The sequence below is a fragment of the Punica granatum genome, chromosome 4, assembly GCF_007655135.1.
Source record: "Punica granatum isolate Tunisia-2019 chromosome 4, ASM765513v2, whole genome shotgun sequence".
Lineage (NCBI taxonomy): Eukaryota > Viridiplantae > Streptophyta > Magnoliopsida > Myrtales > Lythraceae > Punica > Punica granatum.
The window spans coordinates 39,863,386-39,888,240 of record NC_045130.1 but is presented as its reverse complement, the minus strand read 5'-3'; the positions used below and the strand labels follow the sequence as shown (position 1 = coordinate 39,888,240).

The 24,855-nt window shown below is 39.9% G+C and overlaps 5 protein-coding genes and 3 non-coding genes across 8 annotated transcripts; 6 read left to right on the top strand and 2 right to left on the bottom strand.

The window, feature by feature from the left end:
- Positions 1 to 686: 686 nt before the first annotated feature.
- Positions 687 to 3,236, bottom strand: LOC116202330 (protein ORANGE, chloroplastic). Its single transcript, XM_031533854.1, has 8 exons — positions 2,681 to 3,236; positions 2,339 to 2,453; positions 2,135 to 2,251; positions 1,954 to 2,040; positions 1,782 to 1,858; positions 1,406 to 1,533; positions 1,068 to 1,204; positions 687 to 957 (listed from the first exon to the last, which is right to left on the bottom strand). The coding sequence occupies exons 1-8, from the start codon at positions 2,935 to 2,937 to the stop codon at positions 880 to 882; spliced, it is 996 nt and encodes a 331-aa protein (XP_031389714.1). The 5' UTR covers positions 2,938 to 3,236; the 3' UTR covers positions 687 to 879.
- Positions 3,237 to 4,281: 1,045 nt separating this feature from the next.
- On the top strand, positions 4,282 to 4,394 carry LOC116206508. The gene has a single exon (XR_004156735.1). It is a non-coding gene; the product is annotated as a small nucleolar RNA Z107/R87 (small nucleolar RNA).
- A 164-nt stretch (positions 4,395 to 4,558) lies between these two features.
- On the top strand, positions 4,559 to 4,662 carry LOC116206477. The gene has a single exon (XR_004156707.1). It is a non-coding gene; the product is annotated as a small nucleolar RNA R30/Z108 (small nucleolar RNA).
- Positions 4,663 to 4,798: 136 nt separating this feature from the next.
- On the top strand, positions 4,799 to 4,888 carry LOC116206462. The gene has a single exon (XR_004156695.1). It is a non-coding gene; the product is annotated as a small nucleolar RNA snoR31 (small nucleolar RNA).
- Positions 4,889 to 8,346: 3,458 nt separating this feature from the next.
- LOC116203534 (putative glycine-rich cell wall structural protein 1) lies at positions 8,347 to 9,424 on the top strand. The gene has a single exon (XM_031535293.1). It carries the CDS (start codon positions 8,593 to 8,595, stop codon positions 9,154 to 9,156), a length of 564 nt encoding a protein of 187 aa, XP_031391153.1. The 5' UTR covers positions 8,347 to 8,592; the 3' UTR covers positions 9,157 to 9,424.
- A 1,868-nt stretch (positions 9,425 to 11,292) lies between these two features.
- Positions 11,293 to 12,757, top strand: LOC116203533 (nucleoside diphosphate kinase 1-like). The gene is made up of 4 exons (XM_031535292.1): positions 11,293 to 11,525; positions 11,693 to 11,741; positions 11,846 to 12,077; positions 12,364 to 12,757. The coding sequence occupies exons 1-4, from the start codon at positions 11,475 to 11,477 to the stop codon at positions 12,476 to 12,478; spliced, it is 447 nt and encodes a 148-aa protein (XP_031391152.1). The 5' UTR covers positions 11,293 to 11,474; the 3' UTR covers positions 12,479 to 12,757.
- A 283-nt stretch (positions 12,758 to 13,040) lies between these two features.
- On the bottom strand, positions 13,041 to 15,358 carry LOC116203532 (peptide methionine sulfoxide reductase A1-like). The gene is made up of 2 exons (XM_031535291.1): positions 14,723 to 15,358; positions 13,041 to 13,602 (listed from the first exon to the last, which is right to left on the bottom strand). Exons 1-2 carry the CDS (start codon positions 15,269 to 15,271, stop codon positions 13,351 to 13,353), a joined length of 801 nt encoding a protein of 266 aa, XP_031391151.1. The 5' UTR covers positions 15,272 to 15,358; the 3' UTR covers positions 13,041 to 13,350.
- Positions 15,359 to 23,456: 8,098 nt separating this feature from the next.
- On the top strand, positions 23,457 to 24,766 carry LOC116205717. The gene is made up of 2 exons (XM_031538365.1): positions 23,457 to 23,923; positions 24,291 to 24,766. Exons 1-2 carry the CDS (start codon positions 23,677 to 23,679, stop codon positions 24,482 to 24,484), a joined length of 441 nt encoding a protein of 146 aa, XP_031394225.1. The 5' UTR covers positions 23,457 to 23,676; the 3' UTR covers positions 24,485 to 24,766.
- The last annotated feature ends 89 nt before the right edge of the window (positions 24,767 to 24,855 follow it).

Genomic DNA, 24,855 nt, shown 5'->3' with positions numbered 1-24,855 from the left:
GGTGCCGCAAAAACTTCAAGGATCATTTATACTTCTTGTGAGTTCTTGATTGCGTATGAACTGCACTGCATATCTACAATCTCGGCCGACTAGAATATTCCATGGGAGACTATCTTCGCTTATGCAATCTGAATTTTATGGAAGGACCGCAACTCTCGCACATTCAGTTGTAAACCTTTACATACTAATCCACACCATTTTACTCTGCACTTGCAGCAGAGTTCCATCCTGCTAGAAATACCTTCATTCCAGCTACTTTGTCTCACAAAGAGGCGAGTCCCCTCCGCCACCGGGCTACTACAAGCTTAACGCCGATGGCTCGAGTTGTGGTAATCCAGGAAAGGCGGGTGTCGAGGGACTCATCCGATATGAGGCAGGGAATTGGATTTATTGGTTTCTCCATGAATCTTGGAATAACAACTAGTGTTACTGCGGGACTAGTTGCTCCTCGTCAAAGTCTCTTATTAGCAAAATCCCAGGGCATTCGGAAACTGTTTATAGAGATCGATGCTACTTTAATTTACGAATGGATCTGGGGTTATGGTTCCTCTAATACTATGCTTGAACCCATCATCCATGACTGCGAGATGCTATGTGAATCTTTCGAAGAAATACAACAAACGAACATCTATCATCAAGCTAACTTCTGTGCAGATCATTTGGCTCGGTCAGGAGGAGGCCAAATGGAGGATTTATCTATCTTTAGTGTTGTTATTGTGATAGCTGAAAGTTAGGATTTACAGTATAGGAATAGAAGTAATGTATCTGCCTGATCATTATTTCAAAAGTTAGGTAGTTATAAAACTGCATGTCCTGCTATACGTGGATTCTATACACAACTTTCCCTATGCAACACAGTAAGCAAGTGATGGGGCAACCTTAATCGAATGGATCAATTCTCGGGTCATGTTCACTGGCCATGGCCATTCCTGTGCAAAGGCATGTCGGGCACATTACCTGCACGATCAGTACGAAAGTCGAAAGAAGTTAACAGCATAACCAAGAAAGACTTGTATCCCAATATCAAGAGTTTTGTGTCATCCTAGAACAAGTAAGAGAGGTGCAACCTTTCCAGATCCGGAACAGTTTGCACATCTTTCAGTTTTAGGAGGTGAGAGAGGCTTATCTCCACCGTTCAATGTGGAGACTGGCTCAATGAGTACGAGCGTTCCTGTGTTTGCACAGCGTGCACAAGCAAGATATCCTACATGAAACAAGCACTCAGTAATAATAGATCAGCTACAGCGATAGGTTAAGCACTACAGTTCAACAGATTCCCTTAAGCTGCAAACCAGGTGATGGAACATGGACGAATAAAAGTAATATTATAATCCCAAGGAGCTTCAGAACCACATCAAATGGCAGAAAAGTACGTTCGAAGACCATGGATATTCCCAAGTCGTACCTGTTCCAAGACAGTATTTGCATCTTTTGTGCTCCTGCTGCTTCACATTGTTTATTTCAACAACCATCAAGGATGAGATTACCCCGACTGCACCTCCAGAAAATGATGCCACTATGGGATCAACCTGACTGCAGTTCGCCACAAAGATCAGGAGCGAGAGAGAAGCCACAATTCAGCCAAAAAATTACAGATAGAATCTGGGATTTTTAGAGTGCACAAGATTGATAACACTGCTGGAATTGAGATCCCATATTTGTGAGTGTATTAGCTTTCCTCCTGTTACGGCTTCCATGAAACACTTGCTTTGATGCTTTAAATATAGAAAGGGCATAGGGGGTTGAAGATGCAAGTAACAATAGAAGTAAAGTAAGTTTACCTCAACTGCATTGGCAGATGCATACTCCGAATGAAATCTTCGTATGATGTACCCCCCAGCCCTAGCTTAAGTTCCAGCTACAGAGTGAACGCGTCGGACATCAGCCCCTGAGTTTAGCCATTTGTGATGTATTATATTATTATACAGGGGAACCAGGAAATGAGCAACTCACTGTGGGTGCTAGAAGGCCGCCGAAGATTATAATCCCGGCAATGAGAGAGAAACAAGTGGCGTAGTAAATCCTGAGATTTGCTGAGCTCTGCGATGAAGTAATATATCAAAGGCGATTGGCTTCTAATCGTCGTTTCTCGCTTCGGATCACTCAGTTCAGTTGAAAAGACAAACGAACTCACCAGAGGAGGCAGAAAAGGGATGAAGGATGGGAAGTTAGGAAGTTCATTTTCCTGCTCTTCTTTTAAAATGCCCATCTCGGCACTCTTGATCCTCTGCTGTATCCTCAACCTTCGGACCTGAGCATTTGAAGGGCGCCATGTCAATGAGAGGCTCATATAACGTAAAGAAAGAATCATCGAAGGGCAAATAAAGTATAAAATTACCTCCTCCATGTGAAGGAAGATTTTGTTGCGACGGCTGCGGATATTATCCTGAATTTCTTGGAGTTCCATCTCAACAAAGTCTTGAACTGTTTCAGGTCCTTCTATGATGCAAAACCTGGCAAGAAAACCCAATCGGATAAGTTGCAAATTCGACGCAACACTGAATTGCACAGTGTTCTCCTCCTCTCTACACATACTTAGACGGCGAATTTAATCATAACTTGCGCCAACACCCAAATTAATCAAAACATTCATAAGAAAATGAATTCCATGGGAAGCTTGTCGGTCACACAACTGTTATTTGAGTGTAGTAGGTGATGGAAGAGACAGAAAGTAACCCACCCAGCAGCAGCAGCAGCAGCAGAAGAAGAAGCGTTGTTGATATCGGGAGAATCGGAATCAACAGAAGCAGCGAAAGACGAGGAGGAAGAGTCGGGCTCCGAAGCCATCAATCGCCACTTGGCACTGAAGTAAGCAGGAGGAGGCTTAGGCCTGCCATGGCGGAATCCGGCGCCGGAGAAGGAATGGGGGGATCGGCAGGTACACGAGAGCGGTTTCGTCGGGTACGACACCGCCAGAATTCGACCCGAACAGAACATTTCGTTTCGTTTCCAAGTCAACTGCCCCACTCCTTCCCAATAACAGTAAGTATCTTTCTCTCTTTACCTTTCCGACTGATATCAGTAGAGTAGAGATTAACGCAGCAAAGCTGTATGTATCCCACTGACTCACGAGAACGAAGCTGAACTGAAGAGGAGGAAGGAGGGAGATAGTCTGTGAACTGAAGGGAAGGCGAGGAAGAGCAGAGAGAGAACGAAGCTCCAGACTCAAGAGGAAGTTCAGGCTAGGCTGGGCTGAGCTGAGCTGGTCGGGGTCTTGGGAGCTGAGCTGAGCTTAGCTAAGCTGTTGTGTTGTCCATTTCCATACATATTATTATTATTTTCCCCTTTTTTTTTTCTTGTTTGATATAATATGTGTATGAGTGGACGCAGGGCTGCAGTCCAGTGCTGGGCTCCAGCACAGATTTCACTTGGGGGGAGACAATATATCCGTGGCTGGACTATATATTATCGTTGGGAAATATGAAAGCGTCCAGATAAAATAGTCATTTTCATCTGACTCTAAAATTGGTGAAAACATAATATAATATATAATTTTTGATGTTGCATATGATATTTTGTTACCATCTATATACAAACTAACTTCCGGTCCGTAGCGTATGCTTGGAGCATTCAAAAATAGTCGTATAAACTTATGACTATGATACGATATGATATGATGATGTTATAACTGACGTTTGATGCGAGCCAATAAAACGTCTAATTTAGTTCTCTTTGCTTTGACAAATGACGGGCCTTTTGTTTAAAAGGAAAGGGGTCTATTGGTTGCAAATGGACAGGCCATAAAAGGAAAGATGTCGGGCCTGGCTTTTTTCCAACCGGCCAGCCCATTACAGAGATCATGGGCTTCGATTGGATTGGATTGGATTGGAACAAGGGAAGTCCAAGTCCAAGTCCAAGTCCAACGTTAACAATAACAAAACCTAGTCCAGTCCAAATTTGGTTGCTCTTTTCAGTTTCAAGAAAAACCCTAGCGCTCCTCCCCCCCCCGCCACACCTCCTCCTTTATTATATATAAGGTACCAGAGAGCCGCTCATAGCCATAGACATTGGCATGGCTTCCTCCACGTCCAGATTCAGAATGGTATCGGCCGGTCATGATTTTACTCATGCTGCGGTGTGTTTACTTTTGATTTGATTTGATTCGATTCGATTCGATTCGATACGATCCCCGTGGCGTCAGCTGTTCTGATTTCCAAGTGTTCGTTCTTTTTTTTTTTTATTATTGTTCGATTCGACTGATGATTGGTGTTTTGGGGGAGGAGTGAGAGAGTGAGAGAGAGAGAGAGGGAGAGAAATCATGATGAGAAGAGGAGAAGAGATTGGGGCGATGATGACTCAATGAAATTCAAGCTCAACAGACCGGAATGCAGGGCCAAGGCTCTGAGGAGCTTTGCTTGCTTTGCGTGTCGACAACCCCGCTGAACTGAGTCCCATCTCATCTCATATCCCGCATCCCCTATCTATACTATAGTGTTGATTGACTTTGCTTGCTTAAAGGGTTTTTTTTTTTTTTGGGGGGGGGAATTTTTTTTTCCTTTGTTCGACTTTGCCATCAATTTGATTCAATTGGGTATGCGTATGTTTGATGATATGGTGGGGTGGTTACGATGAGGAAAAAGAAGCTCCCTCTTCTGAGAAATGAAATGAAGAAGGATTGCTGGCAGAATCGAACCTATGACTTTACTCGCCACCACTGAGTAACCCCCCTACCCTCCTCCCCCCCAATCTCGATCTCATCCCCTACTACCCCTTTCCTCCTGTTTGTTCTTTTATTTTTTGAAGCAAATTAAGGTTTGAGTTTGCCAAGTCGGTTAAGTATAAATGTTAAAAGGGATGGCGGATGAGGATGAAGCAAAAAACAATATAAATCCAACACTTGATCTGATCATAAACAGTGATGCTCAAAATTGTTAGCTTCTGAATCTGCTTGCTTACCATTTCTTTTTTTTTACTTTTGCTGCATTGCTCGAGATTTGTCCCCTTATATTTTTCTGTTAATCAAATCAAGTCAAATCAATGATAGTATGTATGTATGTATGTATGTATGTATGTATGTATGTATGTATATGCATGGCCGAGAGGATGTTCTTCTTCCTTCAATCAAGTGATGAAAGTGGAAATTTAATCTTAGGACACCTTCCTACACAGCCCATTCGTTTTATGTTAAAATGGATGGCTGTGGATGAGAACAAGATTTCCAATTTCTGATGATGATTGCTTTGGTCCATGCGGGATCCAAATTTGTGCACTGACTGCGTTCATTGATAACAACACTTTTTTGTCTGTGGGATTAGATTAGATTAGATTAGATTAGATTAGATTAGATGCTATAGTTAGTATAGCTGCACTTGGTCCAAAAGGACAGCACTTTTTTCCCTCCCTCTTATTATTTGTTTATATAGATATAAGGAGAAAGGGTATGCGCCGAGGCAAGGCGAGGCGAGTTGGATTTGCAAAGCTCGCTAGCTGCTGTTTGCAGATTGAAATAGAGGGGCAGACAAATTAACTGGAGAAAATTAATGAGAAGGCGCCTTAACTTAACCTAAGTTTGCATGCACAAGTAACTTGGAAAGAATCGGACAGCGGACCAAGCCAAATCTCACCATATACATTTTAATCTTTTATCTTGTTATGTCTGATGAATGGAAAGTAATGATTCAATTCAAATGCCACACAATACATGGTCTTTTTTCTTTTTGAATCGACCATAACCATATGTAAGGGTATTATTTATATTTATGTAAACAAGGGCAAGACGATGAAGGGAAGATTATAGTCATCCCTAGAAATTTGTCGAAATAATAATATTATTTCAGAGTAATATATATATATGTATTTATATGGCAAGAAGCTGAAGGGAAGATTATCTTCATTGCTCCAAATTTTTCCAAAGTTCAAATTTTCAGCTCCTCCTCCCTTGACCATGTACTCACTCCATAATATTAGTTAACAATAATCTTTTATTGTACGGTTGACATTTATTAACCGGTGACATTCATTAAATCATGAAAATTCTCAAAAATATAATCTTAATTTATTAATAATATGAATAAAATTATTATATTATATATATATATATATCTATATAAAATGTAATAAAAAATATCTTTTTTAAACATTTAATAATGATACTCCTAGCTTTTTTCTCTCTCCAGCAAAAAAGAAAAAATATCCTGACTTTTTTATCAAAATTGAAAGTCAGGGTTAAAAATTAAAGAATGAAAATTACAAAACTTAATTTTGATTTAGGTGATGATAAACAAAACAAAAAAAGATATGTGAAATTTAAAATTTTGTTATAAGATAATTCATTGACTGATAATTATCATTAACAATAATATTGAAAGTAACATAAAATAAAATCAATTTCGATGAATAATTATAAAGTTCAATAAGAATATTGATAAATGGCATGAAAAATTAATGCTGGAAAATTTAGAAATAAATGCATAAATGCATGCTTTTAATTAAAGCACTTTAATGAAAATATTATATAGAATACACAACGCATGCATTCAATAACAGGCTACGTAAGTGCACTAAAAAAATTTGGTAGATTTTTATTAGTTTTTAATTGAGACTTTTTTTAACCTCTAGAACTGCATTTATTATGTCTATGAGATGTAAAGTAAACTCGAAATGTCAAAATATCTTTAAAAATTGAAAAATCATTTAGGCTTTGTTTGGTTTTTTTATTTATAATAATTCAATTCTACCAAACTCAATTATATTCTTTCCCAAATTTAACAATACAATCATAATTATTTTGTCTTTTTCTTCCATTTAATAATACCTTTCACTTACATTTTTTCCTAATCATTTTTTAAAATTAATTTTTTAATAATAAATTCTCCATCTACATACATATATATATTATCACATTCTAATATATTTATCAACACTTGCAATCATTGTACAAAATCAAGTTAAGTTGGATCATTTTATCAAATTCAAAAGCCAAACGCAAGCTGAGAAATAATAAAGAAGAAAAGCGATTACTTTACGTTTGAGTTAAATAATTTTAATAACTTAATTTTACTATTTATATTCATAATATATATATATATATATATATGCGCATGAATTTAGTGTTAGTTTGATATAAATAAAGTGTGTTTAGTAGTTGGCAAGGAAAAGTATTTGTCCTGAGCCGTAGTAATTTCGATCAATGCCTCGAAGTAGCTAGGCATTTATTATTGATTGAAATCAAGACAAGAATGTCGATAAGGACCGGATTGGAATTTGGAACCGATGAGATGAGATGAGATGAGAGCAGCGGACGCGGGATGTGTAATGTTGGACGGGGCCACACTGAAATGGCATGGCATTCTCATTAATTATATATATAGCTCGAAGATAAGAAGGAAGAAAAACTGCGTCGAATATATTATTATCATATATATATATATATATATATATATATATTTGGGCTAAGTTTGAGAGGGCCCAAGATAGCCATAGCTCTGCGGTGTTGTGCTCTCACAACACTACACTGTTGAGAGCCCATTGAACAGTGCCACTTTTAATAAAATAAATCTAATCTAAAGCATTGCTGCAGCCAATCACGGCGTATAACGGGGCCCAACCCAACCCAAAATATTCAAATCTTCCACTCTCTCTTCTTTTTTCTTTTTTTTCGGGGGAATCCTTCCACTCATATTCGACTCATCAGATATTTCTTAGTTTCCCGACTGGTAGAGATTCATCCATCCATCCATTCTTTCTTTTGCTAGGAAAAGGAAAATATCCTTATCTATGGGGATTAGTCTCGTCTATTCAGATAAGATTAATCCAATTCATTCATTTGTAATGTAAGGAAACTCGATCCATTCGTATCAAATATGATCTTAGTGGAAAACATGACACCCACCCACCATATACGTATGTCTAGTCTTAGTCTAACATAGTGAAAAGACGATTACTACTTAAATAAGGATCTTAAAGTCTAACCTGCACGGTCAGCAAAAATTCTTTCCCCTCCTCCAAATGTTTTATAATTACATTTGGACTTGCATACAACTGATCTTTCTATAACCAATCATGAGGTATCGAGTTATTCCGTGAGATCATTGAAAATTGTAACTGCATATATATATTTCGTTGCGCATATATACATTATGGATGTAAGGTTACTATACAGGAAAGGAAATTATATCTGTACACACATAACGTATATAAAATGAAGCATAATAATGATATATAAAAGGCGAGTTATTCTATGTGTCAACAAACATTTTGATGTATGAACAAACATGGCTAGCGCTCAGTCTTGATGACCAAGCCCATATCCTTATATATGTTTAGTGTTGTAATTTAATGATGGATGCATGCATGCGCATGCTTAATGCATAGCATGGTTCCCTCCCTCCCTCCCCCCGGCGTCCGGCCACTTGTGGTGGTGGTGGGTCATCCATTTGCGGCCCGGCCTCCTCTTCAAAAGCAACGGCCACTAAACGGAGCAAAATGGCCCAGTGGGCACATGCATATCCATAATACTCTGGTCACTGCTCGGCTCCACTCTCCACTCTCCACTCTCCACTCTCCACTCTCCACTCTCTCGCTTTGTTTATTTCACTATTTTAGTGCAGTGCACCCCCACATGCACACACTATTATAAGTATACCACTCTCAATGCTACCAATCTATCAAGCCAGCCAGCCACTTACATCGATCACACAACTAATTAGGCTTTTCTTTTGCAGTAGACAATCAAATCAAAAGATGCATTCTTGTCTCATTTTCCTACTCTTCTGGTTATCCTTCTCGTCTTCCAGGTACAGCTCGGCCGCCGGTAGAATAAGCAACTTGGAATATCATTCCCGCGATAAGAATCCCCCTAGTGTCGCAAATGCCAGCCCGACCACCGGTGCCTCCGGCTCGGGCCACGGGCCCGACTGGGACTACAACTGGGGTTGGGGCTCAAGTCCAGGAACTGGCTGGGGTTATGGTTCGGGGTCGGGCCGGTCGCCAACCGGGTATGGGAGGGGATTCGGCTGGGGTTTCGGGGTAGGAACCGGCTCGGGTTGGGGTTCTGGCTATGGTTCAGGGAGTGGCGGTGCACATGGCGGTGGCTATGGACACGGAAGCAGGTCAGGAGGAGGATATGGTGGTGGAGGGACGAATAGAGGAACCGGCAATTCTGGTGGCCGTGGCCGTGGCCGTGGCCGTGGAATGGATAACCAGGACCATGGTTGATTGATTTGATGGATATAGATGGCATTGATCACACGTACGTCCCTAGCTAGCTAAATCATAATTAATTAATATTAATGCAACTCTACTCTGCATACATCATTAATTGCTATCTTGTAGGCAGAAAGTTTTATAGCTTAGGCGATGCGTCTGTTGTTTCAATTTTATCGTTTGTACTCATCTCTGGTAAGGCTTATATATATCGTAATGAAGCCAAGCCAATGAGAGTCGTTTAATTACCCAACACAAGTTGCAACCAAGGTTTTCAGAATCACGATTCTTGGTAGAATCGGTCGAGGGTCGTAGAATCGTGAATCGCGATTCGAATCGTGAATCGTAAGATTCTACCTATAATTAAAAAAATTAAAAAATAGCATATATATATATATATATATATGTAGCATACTTTCCTGAGAAAAAAAATCAATCATTGTTCATTCAATCAGTTCGGGCTTATCGCACATTATGAACACTTGAGTTGCCATTTCCTTTTGGTAATCTATCAGGCCATTTTTCAGATGATAAACGGAAAATAACCAGGACCTGGTGCTTACTATATATTTAATATGAGAAGTTCCACAGTTCATTCCCTTACCATTTCAGCGGTCATAAAAATGAACGAAGTGCCTCTGCAAGTATCAAACGTTAGAACCGTAAAATATAGCAATCCCAAAACAAAAATAAAAAAATTAAGCAGACTGCAAGGTAAGATATATAGAATTGGGCATGCCTTCTAGTGAAGAGTTACATCATTCTGAATGACTTTTGAGTTCTCGTAAGCGAGCGCTGAGGCCATGATAATGAGGTCCATGAGAACCCAATTACCCAATTCTCCTTTTGCAATCTTCCCCAGAGATACTAAATCAGTGCACTCTTCCATTGGGTTCATTCAAATCAGTCCTGGACGCTGGGCGATCGAAGGCAGTGGACAGACTCTGGACTCTGGACCAAGCAACCGAACCAAGAGATCAGCTTGAACGGAAGTCGAGGCACAGTCAGCTTGGATCAGATCCTGGACGCTGGGCGGTCTGAGGTCGAGGCACAGTCAGCTTGGACGGAAGTCCGTTGAAGCTCGGAACACCTTGGGCGGGAGTCGTAACTACGAACTCATGCTCGTCGGAGACTTGGGCGGTTGAAGCTCGGGCCGAGTTAGCTTGGACTGGTCTGGTTGAAGCTTGGAAGTCGGAGCAACTTGGGCGGAGCGGAAGTCGAAACTACGGACTCACGAAGCTCGTTGAATCCTCGGAACAACCGAACAAGAAGAAATGGCTGAATCTTCACCTCGGACCGTCGGAGAGTCAGACGAATCCGAGACTGGGTAGTGGGTTAGGGCACAGAATTGTCGAGGACTCGGGGAGAAAGGGTACTGCTGGAGAAGAAAGGGAAAGGGAGGGGGAAAAAAAAAGAATCAGTCGGGTTCAGGGCCAATGGGCTGGGCTTCGGCTCAACTCTGGCCTGCCCTTCACCCGAGGGCCGGAATGAAGCTTGGGCTTCGTCCGAGTCTGGGCTGAATCCGGAATCATAGAATCGGTCTGATTCCGCGATTCACAGCCCGATTCACTTCCGATTTTGGATTTTTCGAGTCACCCCCCTGAATCGAAATCGTAGGACCTCCTTTGAATCGTAGAATCTTACGATTCTACTATTCAAATCACGATTTTGAAAACCATGGTTGCAACTATAGGTTCTGTGATCTCTAGCCCTAGCCAAAGCCATGTGCTTGTGCCATTATCGAAGTGTGTATTTACTATCTCACCCCCCTCCCAAAAAAAAACAAAAAAAAGTTTGTATCACTACTATTTTATTTGGGCTAATATATATTTTTAAAGTTTGAGTTGTTGAATATTCTACGATAATGTGCACTTAAAATGTATTGGTACGTATACGTATTCTACTTGAAAATTTTCAACTAATTTTACTTATTATAACTAACTAACTGACGTAAAAAAAAAAGAAAAGGAAGGAAAATCTAAAAAGCAAGTAAATACAGATAATTTACGGGCATACAACATATATATATATATATATATATATTTTATATGATCGAAGACGAACCCGTGTGTCGCTCTTGCTCGATTGTAATGGAATTTGGGTTCGGAAATGGCCCATTTAGGCCCAATACAAATAAGCGAACATTATACATCAACCCGACAACCACTGCTCTTCTCTTCTCTCTCTCTCTCTCTCTCTCTCTCTCTAGCTTTACCTTTGAGAGTGAAAGTGGGAAGTGGCTGCTCGTTTGCTTGCTTGCTTGCTTGCTTCATCTGAATCTGGGGCTGAGCCTCTCGCAGTTGCATTATAGTCTTCAAGGCAGAGCGAAGATGGAGCAGACTTTCATCATGATCAAACCTGATGGTGTTCAGAGAGGCTTGGTCCGTTTTACTCTCTCTCTCTCTCTCTGTCTCTTCCACTCTTTGGGTGTTTGTTAGTAACAGGCATGAGCATGAGCTTTTTCGGGCGCCGATATGAGCTAAAGGGATTGAGTATCTTTGTGGTTTTTATTTTTTTCTTTTGACTTTTTGGATATTTTTTTGTATAGGTCGGGGAGATCATCAAGACGTTTGAGCAAAAGGGTTTCTACTTGAGAGGTGATTTGGATTGATCATATGTGGTCTATCATCGACTCATCCTTTTGTTATTATACGAGTATGTTGAAAAATGACGCCTTTGGTTGCAATTGTTTAATCTCTAGGAATGAAGCTCGTGAATGTCGAGCGCCCTTTCGCCGAAAAACACTACGAGGACTTGTCCTCAAAACCCTTCTTTGAGGGCTTAGTCGAGTACATAATCTCCGGGCCTGTTGTTGCCATGGTGTGGGAAGGCAAGAATGTTGTTGCCACTGGGCGGAAGGTTATTGGAGCTACCAACCCGTCGGCTTCAGATCCCGGCACTATTCGTGGCAGCTTTGCGGTTGAGATAGGAAGGTAAATAATTCGACTTGTGCTGCTCGTTGATTACTCATATTCTGCATCGATGATCACCGTACCATTACCTTTACTGTGCCTCGTGACGTTTGCAAATTTTGTATGTGAAATTCATGATTGCTAGTAAGACCTACCGGCTTGGACTTGCAAACTTGCCCATATAGTACCTTTTTATTTTGATGACCTGATTAGGCTTGTTGATCCTGCTCCTGCCTCTTGCTGATGAAGTGAAGAAACTACTGAATTAAAATCTTACGGTGGTTCCTTGTGTGGAAAAAAATTGCAGGAATGTGATTCATGGAAGTGATTCAGTTGAGAGTGCCAAGAAAGAAATAGCACTGTGGTTCCCTGATGGCACCGTGAACTGGCAGAGCAGCCTCCATCCCTGGATATATGAGTAAAATGCAGGACCCTGAGGCTGTAATGTTGCTTGTTTAATTATTCTAGTTGGTCAATTGGGACGATGGTGATTGTATGACAACTGTTCTCGGAATGTGCTCAGCGTATATGTTAGAACCATAACTAAAGTATTGGCAGTATTTCTGTTCTTTTTCTTATGGTAGAGAAATCTGCTGGATAGTAAACCTCATGGATGGCTTTAGAATGAGCCTTGCAATTAGTCTGTATCTCATCTTTCACAGGCTACCTTGTGTTTATCACGCCATATCTTCTGTGCACCATGTCTTTTATTGATGGTGATTGCACTGGTTATAGACTGATCCTGGTAGTCCCTTTGAAATTCGCCGGCTTGTTTCGGTATGCTCGCAACAGTTGCGCTTTTCATAGTTAGAGACGTAAACGTCAGAAGATGTGGCTTCACAGTGAAAACCTTTGTGCTGATCTTGAGTCAGATTTTCAATGTGCAATGCTGGTTGTCTTAAGTTGGATGCATCAATGCATTGTGACATTGGTCTGCAAAGAAGTTTGTTATGGAATAACAGTACGGATATCAGTCCATAGAGCAAACCCAAGAAAGACAGTGTCAACTTGAATACACACACGAGTAGTCTAGCTTAAAATGAAACTCAAAGCACTGCTGATCTATTATTGTACATGCGATGCAGATAGGAATTGGGTTCTGCTAATTACAACTCCCGTTTTCAGAAACTAAGCAAATAGGAATAGCGCCCATCTTGTTCTAGTAGAGCTTCAACACACATCAGAGTATTATTGGTAACAACCGCGGTTTTACCAAAGAGAAAGTATGGACAATCCAAAGATAGATCATCACTCCTATAGACGCCTCTCGGGATGACATGTTTACAGCTCTGTTCTACCCATAGCACCGGATGGGGTCGTTGCATCCCTTAGTGGCAGATTGCTTGAAACCAAATCGGCCTCCCTTCTCCAGGTACTGCTGGTGGTATTCTTCGGCTCTGTAGAACTTCTTGGCAGGAAGAATCTCAGTAACGATCTTCCTGTTCAAGAGCTTCTGCTGTTTCTCCATGGACTCCTTCGCTGCCTTCTCCTGTTCAGGCGTGTAATAGTATATCCCGGATCGGTACTGAGTCCCCACATCATTCCCCTGCTTGTCCACATCGTAATGATAGAAATGGTATTAGAATGGCATGAGAAGGAGAATGAGGCTCATAAAGAGGCCAAGAGCTTATTAGATTGAAGTGGAAGTGAAACAATAAAGATAGAGGAGTGTTCTGATATCCTGTTGTTCAATAAAATAAGGCAAAGACAAGAAATACGAAGGTTATACAATCAAGCAAAAGGCCGAGCTAGTGTTGCATAATTTTAAGCATTTGGATCTCAAGACAGTATGGAAACACAGATGACCTCTCCGTAAACGTTCTCGCGGTAGGCAACTTCTAGTGAGAAAGAGGACTTGAAGCCACACGGAGAAATTTTTCCACATCAAGAATGCAGGAATGTGATGTTCTAACAAAGGAGTTCACTTTAATCATCATACTTGCGATGACTCTCAACATTCAGACTGCAACACCGATAACCCACATTGAATCATTTAAATTGCATGAAACGACATACAATGACCAGTGCATGAGCAGAGAAACCCTATACAGGGTATCATCGAGGGGCTCTTCCAACACTAACAAGATTTGGAAGATATATATAGAACGAAAAAGCAAGGAGAAGAAATTCATCAACGCAGATGCTGCTTCTAGCTCGTGTTGGAAGAAAGAGCTTTGATCTTATCCTGCGTATACAAAGCTGAGCTCCAATCACAGTTCTGACCAAGGGAACACAAATGGTCTCCGGTCATTCAGTTTCTTCTCACAGCTGGATGCAGATGCACAAGGCAAAGAGGAAAACTTCAAGCTACTCCTTCCAAGCATCCAAGAAACAGTACCCTATAATTCTAATCCAAGTGGAGTGGGAACCTTCCAACAGAAACTCGGAACAATTAACAGACAAAAACCCGTACAGTGATCAACCGCCCGACAGAGCATCACCGAAAGCAGAGATGGGCTCCGCTGCTCCGCATACAATTAATCAAGAAGGGCAAATATTCGAGCACCACAAGACGACAAGAGGAGAAGAAATGGGCTTGCATAGAGCTAATCATGAGAGCCCAGATTCAGCAAAATTTAGGAAGCCTAGCCAGTAATCAATCGGCTGGAGGAGGGAAAGAGAGCCATATTTCAGGTCCAATTGCATAGAAAGTTGGGAACTTTCACCTGGCGATTGGGGGTGGTGGGGTCATGGCGAGCCCAGAAGGCATCGAGGAGGGCGTCGTAGCTGCACTTCTGGGGATCGTACTGAACCCTGACGACCTCGGAGTGGTTGGTGGTCCCGGTGCAGACGTCCTCATAGGTGGGTTTGTGGAGGAACCCTTGAGTGTACCCAACCTCGGTCTTGGTCACGCCGGGCACCCTCTGGAAAGCCAATTCAACGCCCCAGAAGCATCCGGCGCCGAACTGGGCGAACTGCTGGCCGGGGGCCGGGACGTCGTCGTCGGGGCCCTGGGCGATGGAAGAATCCATGGAAGAGGGGTCGGGCGCCCGGGTCCCGAAGCCGAGCTTGTTGAGGATATTCATGGGGGGCCTGTAGGAGGAGATGGGCCGGGCGGTTGTGGGGAAAGGGCGGGGCTTGGAGGCGGAGGGGAGGCGAGAGGGGAGAGGAAAGAGGAAGGTTCTAGAGAGGGAAATGGAAGGGATGAGAAGAGAGAGAGAAGCAGAAGAAGAAGAAGAAGAAGATGACGCTGCTATTGCTACAGAGTTGAGCATTTTTCCTTGCCTTTCGTTTCCCTTTTTCTTTTCGGGTGCTGCCTTCCCTTCCCTTCCCTTCCCTGCAGGTGACGTGTTGAGTTTATTTTACGAGTTGTTTGTTGGAGAAGATGAAAGAAACCATAATGCCTTTTATTTTATTTTATTTTCTATTTTATTCTTATTTCACCTTTTTCCTGAAAAAATAAAATAAAAGAAAGAAAGAAAATAAGTACTTATTATGAATCCATAAGTTTTTGTTAGATTTAACGGTCGAAATGACGATCAATCATCTAATTGAGAGTATCAAAAGAGTGAATTTGTGTTTCATGCTCATATCATTTCCCAACTTTTATATCTTTATCTACATTGCTCCATGGATAATATCATTTCTCAGTGTTCATATATTTTAATTGATTGATGTATTTATAATGTATTGTGTAAATTCTTGTCCATATCCATATATTATTTATTATTTGTATATATTATTATATTATTATCTCTGCAGTACGTCTGTGTTACATAAGTTATTATACGAAAAAAGATATTCCTACATTATCATTTTGGAAACATTTAATGGAGAAAAAAAAAACGTATTCTTTTTTATGATGCCTTGTCTGAACTTGGTCCACTTTTTTTGTTTTGTTTTGTTGGGGTGGGGACTGGGGATGTTGTTTGCATATGTGCCTGCGTGTTCCTCTTGAGCTTTCTGGAGCATTGAGAAAAATAAAACGGAAAAAACCTCTACCAGTAAGTCAGGTCCAAGTTCAACGTTCAACGGCTTCTTCAATTTATATATATCGAAACAGCCATTTTTTATTCTCAATCTTACAATACTATTTTATTTTTTCATTTTCATCTTAACCTTACACGTGACGTTCATTTTAATTCTACCGCTTATTTAATGATGCGGCAGAAGACGTACCAAATTGGTATCTCGAGAAAAACAAGTTCTGACAATCCTATCTCGAGAGAAACGGCAGCCGATGCACAACTCATAGCCTTTGACTATGAAAAGATAAGATTTAGGCCGAATTCTATCGTTTAGGACTTCAAACAGGCATTTTTATGTTATTTGGGTGTTTTTACAATTTTATCTCTGGACTCCTATGGCAAATTCGAGGGCGAATTCTCTCCACCCAAGAGAGAATGATGTGGCAAAAGACGTGACAAATCGGTATCTCGAGAAAAACAGGTTCTGACAACCCTATTCCAAGATAAACGGTATCCGGAGTACAACTCACCGCTTTTGGCCGTGAAAAGACGAGATTTAGGCCGAATTTCATCGTTTAGGGTTTTAAACGAGCATTTTTATGTTATTTGGGTATTTTTATAATTTTACGAAAAGTTTATGTCTTTCGTGCAATTTAGGCATTTTTAATTCTATTTAAGCATTATAAAACCCTAAGGTTAAGGGAGTTGTTTTTTGATTATCAATAAAGTTCAGAGCTTTCGTGTTTTTTGTCCGTTATCGGATTCGATTCGAGTTGGATGTCAATTTCCTATGAATTCGAATAATCAATAGCGATTGAAAGTTATAGTTCCGGTATTCGACGGAATCAACAGGCTGTGACATGTTTGTTTGCGTATACGCTGCGCCACTTTTCCTTTCAAAATAAGTTTTGCATCCAAAATATTATAAATATTAATTTTATTGAAAAAAATTTAAAACTTCAAGGAAAAAACATGTGTCATAACTCGACAGGAAGAGGGGAGGGGGGGCGACCAAGATTGCCAGCATCATCTAGAGTTAAGGACGACCTCGAAAAAGGAGAGGTGGCCATTGGAGGGGCCTACTCCTCCCAGATTTGACCTTAGAAGAGGTGGCCTCGTTGGCAGTCACCCCTCCCCCTCCAAAGTTGTTCAGTGATCCCAGAAGAGTGGCACTGGAATCCCTCAACTTCAGGGAAGAGGGGCCTTGTCGGCGACCTCGGAGAGGTGACCATTAGCGAGGCTCCAACCACACCCTCCCCTTTCTCCTTCCCTTTTCCGGTTTCTTTTTTTTTTGATAAATGGAAGCGACTTTCATTAAACAAAATGGATATACATCAAGAGCCATTAATCCACAAAACTACCAGCAACTACCAAAAACATCTGCAAGCTAAGAGCTATATCAGAGGGCTAAACATATGATTGGCTATGATAGAATTTATAATTTTATGAGAGAGTCGTGGATAAACACAAATCTTTGCTTTCACATCTGCAAAAATCTTTCGAACAATAGCCTCTGGAGAGGAGCTGGGCCTTTGATAAATCCTTGTGTTCCTCTCACGCCATATGCAGTATATGTAGTGAGTCCATAGAAGCTTTAAACAAATTACATCGAGCTTCTTACCTCGAAGAGAAGAAATCCAACAGAATTCCGTATTCCAGCTCACCAAATTACGGTGCAGGCCAACTCGAGCCAACAAACTCCTCCAGATTTCCTGAGTGATTGGACATTCAAAAAAGAGATGTTCGCAAGTTTCCCGCTGTGTGTTGCAGAATTCGCATTCAACAGACGCAATCTGAATCCCCCATGTTGATAGTCGGCCCTTTTCCGGTTTCCTTGTCCCTTCGTTTTTTTTTTTAAAGAAAATCTTTGGAATTCTTTTAGTTTTTGAATTTTTTTGGAAAAGAACTCATATTTTGACGGAAAAAGTACAAGGTAGGACTGAAGTGAAAAAAAGAGTAAGTTTAAGGATGAAGTTGAACAAAAGCAAAGACTTAGGGGGAAAGTAAAAAAGCAGTGAAAGATTGAGGACTGAAAATGATTTTTTCCCCGTGTATATATATATATATACACACACACACCTCTTGGGTTTTTGTTTGGTTATATCTGGATGGTCTTCACTCTTCTCAAATTGGGCCGAGGTCCAATTATGAAGCCCATCTATAGCTCACCTAAGCAATGACGCTTCTTCCTCTACAGTCTACATGCATATATTTGTACAACAAAGCCCATGTTTCCAGCAATTAGGCACGTGATTTTTATTTTTAATCAATAATTAGGCATATGATTATTATCCCTATCTGAAGAATGTTAAGATCATATGTATGTATGCACTAATAGGGATGGATAGGTCTGGAAAGTTAGGAAATAGTCCCCATACTATACTATGCTAGCAAATCACCAATGTTTGGGGCAGTGCAATCTACAAATTGCGCTTTATATATGGAGGACATTATCTGTCATGGAGGAGTTTGAATTCGTTGGGATCAGACTGTCAACTAGGCGAGCCGACATGAAGATATCTCGTGGTATCACTAAGGAAAATGAGGCACCACGACAAAATTGCACTTTTTAGCTTGAAGATGTCACAATTAATACCTAATTCTCGATCAGAGATGAAGCTAATTAGGAAATGAAGATTGCGAACTTCGACAGCATATTTCACCCAAAAAGGAGAAGAAAATGGAAGAATGAATTCATTATGCATCACGTGAATTTTAGACGCTTACATTCCCATATTGGACGAGCCATAAAGCACACAATCTTATAAGTGACCCAGGACATTAATTTAGTGTCATCTAATTTGATCTCATTTGATGATATCAACCTTCGTAAATTGTATTTGTGAAGGGAAGAAGGAAAACAAGAGTACGTACTTGCCAGCCAGAAAACGCTGCCGGTGAAACGAATGTCGGCGTCGCCGTTGTTTAGTTTTGAGGAGAACAACAAGGAAAGGGCAGGAGAACTGGACACGTTTCGACTAGACAGAGAGAGAGAGAGAGAGAGAGAGAGAGAGAGAGAGAGAGAGAGAGAGAGAGAGTGAGTGAGTGAGTGATAAGTGGTTTGGGTTTTCTTTTCTGTTTCTATACATGTCCATAAGACCAAATTCAATTCAACTCAGTCCGATCGGAAAACCACCTCCCACCAAAAAAAATAGAAAAGCCAAAAAATAGTGGGGCCCGCCCTTGACGGTTGGCGGGCCGTAATAACTGCTGCTAATAATAAAATAAATAGTATATACGGAATAGTACACGGATTAGCCTACCTTTACATTTTAGAGTTGAATAAGTGATCTAATTTAATTTAATTTTATACTATGATTATAAATGTTGATAAATATATTGAAGTGTGAGATGATATATATATATATATATAAATATATATAAATGCGAAAGTATATGAAAAAATTATTATTAAAAAATTGATTTTAAAAAGTAAATGTGAAATTTATTATTAAAAGTAATTATAAAAGTGATTAAAAAATAAATGAAAAATGTTATTAAATAACAGAAAAAGACAATACAATGATAATTATATTATTAAATTTAGAGAAAAATATAGCAATAAAATTATTGTCAAAATACAAACAAAACCTGATTTGAATACCAACCCAACTCCACTGGTTTATGTTCTGTACTCACTTGGACACCATCCTCGCCCTTACCTCATATAAACGTATGGTCCACATTCACCCGGGCCTAGGTGGTTGCCTGTCCAATTTTGTTTGTTTGTGTGTATATACATACATATTATATAATAATTCTTTTTTATTCAACCTCGAGATGTCCTTATTGAAATGAGACTAACTCTCGCTCGACTTTGGCCTAACACTGACCGTAAAATACTTGTACTTCCAGTGAGAGAGATATTTACAGTGCGTTTGGAATTTCTATATTGAATGCAAACAAATAATACATTTATTTGAATATAATTTGTCAATTACAATATAACTCGTGATCTAGTATATTATGTTTATTGCTCCCAGTCCCTGAAAAGTTGGTTTTTGTTTGCCATGGAAGTCCATCAGTCATCTCTATTCTTCTATTCTTTTTGCGGCGCATGTAGATGCACATTAGATACTCACATTATTATATTCATGTGTTTGCTTTGAGAGCAATTTGGTCTCAGTACAAAGAAGGTAGGCCCCGCCCTGTTGCTCTTTTTCATTCAATAGCTCCCAAAAAGTGGTTTTTTGTTTTGGTCAATTCCCATTAGTCACTGTATAGAATCAATCAAATGAATATAATATCTATGTTGTCTCCAACGAAAGCACACTGGTCTGAATACAGAGAAGGAGCTTCCCTAAGTTAGCATCGTCTTAATAGAGAGAGAGAGAGACTTCTATCTATCTATCTAGGGGCGGAGCCAATGTATTGACAATGGGGGCAATTACTCCCCTAAATTTTGAATTTTTAAAATTTTACTCAAAAAGTATGAATTTTTTTAATGTAAAATTAGTATTTTATCTTCTTAAACTTTGAATTTTTAAAATATTACCCTAAAAATATGAGTTTGTCCTCTCCAAACGAAAATCTTGGCTCTGCCCCTATATCTATCTATCAATTGAGAGAGATTACTATCTATCTAATAATCTATATCTCTGTTGTGTTCTCGTCTTCTCACAAATTAAAGTTGCATGCATTGTTACTATATGCGTGTATCTTGTGGTGACTCATCAGTCATATCTGTTGTGTGCGTGTTGATGGATGGCCTTCGCCGTCCTCTATATAAGCACATCCTTCTTTCCACCCTAGACATTATCAACTTCTCCTACTTCTCTCCATTTCTATTCAACAATACCTCACCATAAATTGCATCCTTTGCACAATCAGTTCTCTATCGACATTTCGCTATCCCGAGTCGGTATGCGGTCCCAACAGAGCTCGTTTGAATATGGGGTTGGTGAGTTTGCCCAGGAAAGAGAGTTGCAGTATGTGCCAGACTGCTATCAGGTTCCACCAGAACAGTGCCCGGGCTCATCGTCCTTTGGTCAGGTGCCCAATGTGCCTCTCATTGATCTTGCAGCCCTCAGAGGAAGTCCAGAGTAACGAGCAGCTCTCATCAAAGACATTGGAAATGCTTGCCGACGCATGGGGTTCTTCCAGGTTTGCACCCTAAACCTATACGTTACATTTACTCCCCCCCTCTCCCTTCATTGTCATAAGCCTCGTCCGAATAACACCGCTTAAAAACTACGCAACGATATACAATGCATGGGGATCTTTGTAAGCGTCCACGTTAATTCGCTCTTTCTATTTTGCTCAAAAGATAATCAACCATGGGATTCGCGAGCCTATAATGAAGGAAGCTCTCTCGGTAGCATCCAACTTCTTCGACTTGCCGACAGAGGAGAAGATGAAGTACATGTCAAATGACGTGCATGAGCCAGTTAGGTACTGTACAAGTATGAAGGACGGCATGGACAAGACCCAATACTGGAGGGTCTTTCTCAAGCACTACTCTCACCCCCTCGAGGACTGGATCCAGTCGTGGCCCAACAATCCATCCACTTATAGGTACGCACTTTCTTCATTCTCCTCTCTTACCCTAATGCGCGGCAATCATTATCATTTATAACAATTTAATTATATGGATTGAGGAGAAGTACTCACATTATTGGGCTTTCCTTGATATTTATCCTATATTATCCCTTTCACTTCTCTTCCCTTCCCTTTGATTACCAAAATGTATTCGAATAAGGAAAAAAAATTTATATGAAAGATTCAAAAGTTCAGGATATATAATGCTAACGGGATATCATGCATGCATCTCTCCTTCTACGGCACTTTCTTTAATCCTACCATATAACGACAGTAAAAGCATATGCTATGTGGCGCAATCCGATACGTACCACTGATTTTAAAACATATATACATACTTTTCTGATGACCCCAAGAAATAGACTGTGACAAGATTCAATGTTGATTGCCAGTGGAGAGTGAATGATGTGTCACACTGCGCCCCCAAACAAAAAAAAAATGTTGATATATATATATATATATTTATTTATTTAAGGATGACTTAATTAATGTAGCCACGAATTTGAGGTGGGTCTCATAGATTTAGTTATTTGACCAAAGTGAATGTGATTTTTTAACTGATTGCTGGACCGGGACATGACAGGAAGTTCCTGTGCCTGTACAAGTATAAGTCTGTATTAATCAAAGAAGGCGCAAGTCGTCATTTATTGAATAATAAAATTCGAGATTTAATATTCAAGTGAGATTATTTATACACCTTTATTAGATACTTATAATTTTTATTTTATTATACTATCTTCGTGACTTCCTTTTAATAAAAATTATACATGTGTATTATATATATATATAAATGTATATATCCAAAAGGCTGGCGTAAGCCGCCGCAAACGGACGTAGGAGAGCCGCAAATCTCTGTTTCCGACAATAATTAATAACCCTTTTGCTGCCGAATCCAATCACGAGATTCAAGGAATCATCGGATCTGGTCATTGACTATATTCCTTTTTTCATTTTCTTTTTTGTCATTGCAATATAATGAACTAAACAAATATTGTAATTGTAGATTACCGAAAAATAATATATTGTAATTATACTATATATATAGTTCTTCTTTTTACTCTGGGTCTGTTTGGTGGACATAATTATCTTCTTTTTTTTATTTATGAATTGGTGCATATGATGAAAATAGTGTCATATTGGACGATGTTCAATTCAAGCCTGTCTCTCTAAATATCTGACTGTATACATTTGAGACCATATTCTTTTATTTGTTTGTTTAACGCACTAATTTAAGTATATCATTCATTCATTGGGATTTTGTGTTTCTAGACATTACTCGCTGCTGCATGATTAACTCTCATATTTACTCTTTTTTTTTTCCTTTTTCTTATTCTCGAAAATCAATAGCGAATAACTGTATTTATGGAATTCCAACGATCAATTAACGACAAGACAACCACCTTTTTGAGCTCCACTGTTGACCAAGAGATGACATAATAGAAGTTTTTTTTTCTTTTTAGTCTCGCACCGCCGACATTTTTTCACTGTTTTGAGCTTAAAGAAGATCTATAGGAATGTATGCAGCCCAGCTGTGACAGGTATATACATTCATACTCTTGCGTTTTCCTTTGGGTAAAATATACCTATTTAACTAAATATATTTATATATATAAATTGTAATGTTGGAATATCTGGTGCGAGTGGCAATGCATGCCTAGCTCGTTTGTAAACTGCATCTGCATAGTTCGATATGCTAATGGAAATTAGATATTTGGAACTTCGAGTTGATCTCTCTTAATTTAGAAATAGAATAGAATGGACTTATTACTATTATAATTACTATTAGTATTGTTATCATCATCATCATCATCATTATTATTATTTTTGTGATTTATTAACAACTGAATCTGGATCGAATCATATGGCAAAAAAGAAAAAGAAAAAGGAAAAGGAAAAGGTCAAATCATAATTGGAGAGAGCTCCCTAATCCTAGCCGTGGTCATCGAAATCAGCAGACCTCTTCCTCCCTCCCCCACTTCCATAGCTAATAATCCCATCTCCAAGTATAATACAAAAGCCACAAGGGAAATTTTTTACAACTTTCTTTTCCCAAGTATTACAATAATCAACTGCTAGTACATTGCATCCACCACCTGAACGATTGAATCTACTGCAATATCCCTCTTAAGATCCATCTCCTGCGACAAAATTAAAGAAAACACGAGTACAGAGAGATGTACCGATCGTCAAGCTGGAGCAGAGTCCCAGACGATGACTACATGCATGCGCCCCCGCCCATGGCCTCGACTATCCTGAGAATGGCATCCTACCAGAGCGGAGAGCAGAATCCTCCCTACGACCCCATCCCCGAGCCCGCGAGGAAGGAGAAATCTCGCACAAAGTTTGCTGAAAACGCCGTCCACGTCATCCCATTTGTCCTGCTCCTCTGTGCTGCCATCCTTTGGTTCTTCTCCAACCCAGGTACGTATATATACTTATCATCCTCCTCCTTCCTCCTCATTCCAGATGCTGCTAATGGTGTGTGTGTGTGACGTATATATATATACTGTCCATATGAGGCTGGAGCCTCTTTTGACGACTAAAAACTGCCAGATCATCAATTCAATGTATCGCACGGAACCTGTAGCTAGCTAGTTTGTTCGTGCGGAATATTGACTAATATTCGTGCGAGATGCTTGTATGGATTGGACAATATATATGTAGATGTACGGAGTCCAAGACATTGTTGCACCACTTGTATAGGACTGAAATAATAACCCTGTACGTACGTACTTGCGAATCCAGGATATTCATTTCTTCTCTCCTTTTCTTTCTCTTTATTTTACAGATATTGATGTGGGAGGGAAGGGAGATTCAATTGCAGCTAGGATTGAAGGGATGACGATAGAAGGAGATGTTGACAGTACCGACATCGACGGCACTCAAGCTGGCCTCTTACCATTCCTCGAGTTGGGCGATGGGGACTCACCCAAACGAACAGCAGAGCGTCATCAAAAGGTTTCCAGGAAATCACAGAATTGATAAAAATACGTGATATGATATGATATGATGGATGTGGTGGATGATATTCATGCTAGCAAGAAAAAAAAAATGCAATTACGTTACACACATATATATATATATATATTATCTTCCGATGGATAGAATAAATTAATGCGACTGCTAGAGATTGTTTTCCATTTCGATTCTTAGAGAACTGGTGCTCGTTTTTTCTTCTGTCTTACAATTAAGTGGTAGTTAGGAGTGGAAGTCGATGGAATGATCGAGCTTTATATATATTATGTGATCTCCGATTAATTATTACTTGTTGGTGTAAGCTGTGCGTAACTAATTCATAAATCTATGGTTGGATTTTTATATCGTACACTCCCTGTGCCTATGGAATCACAAAC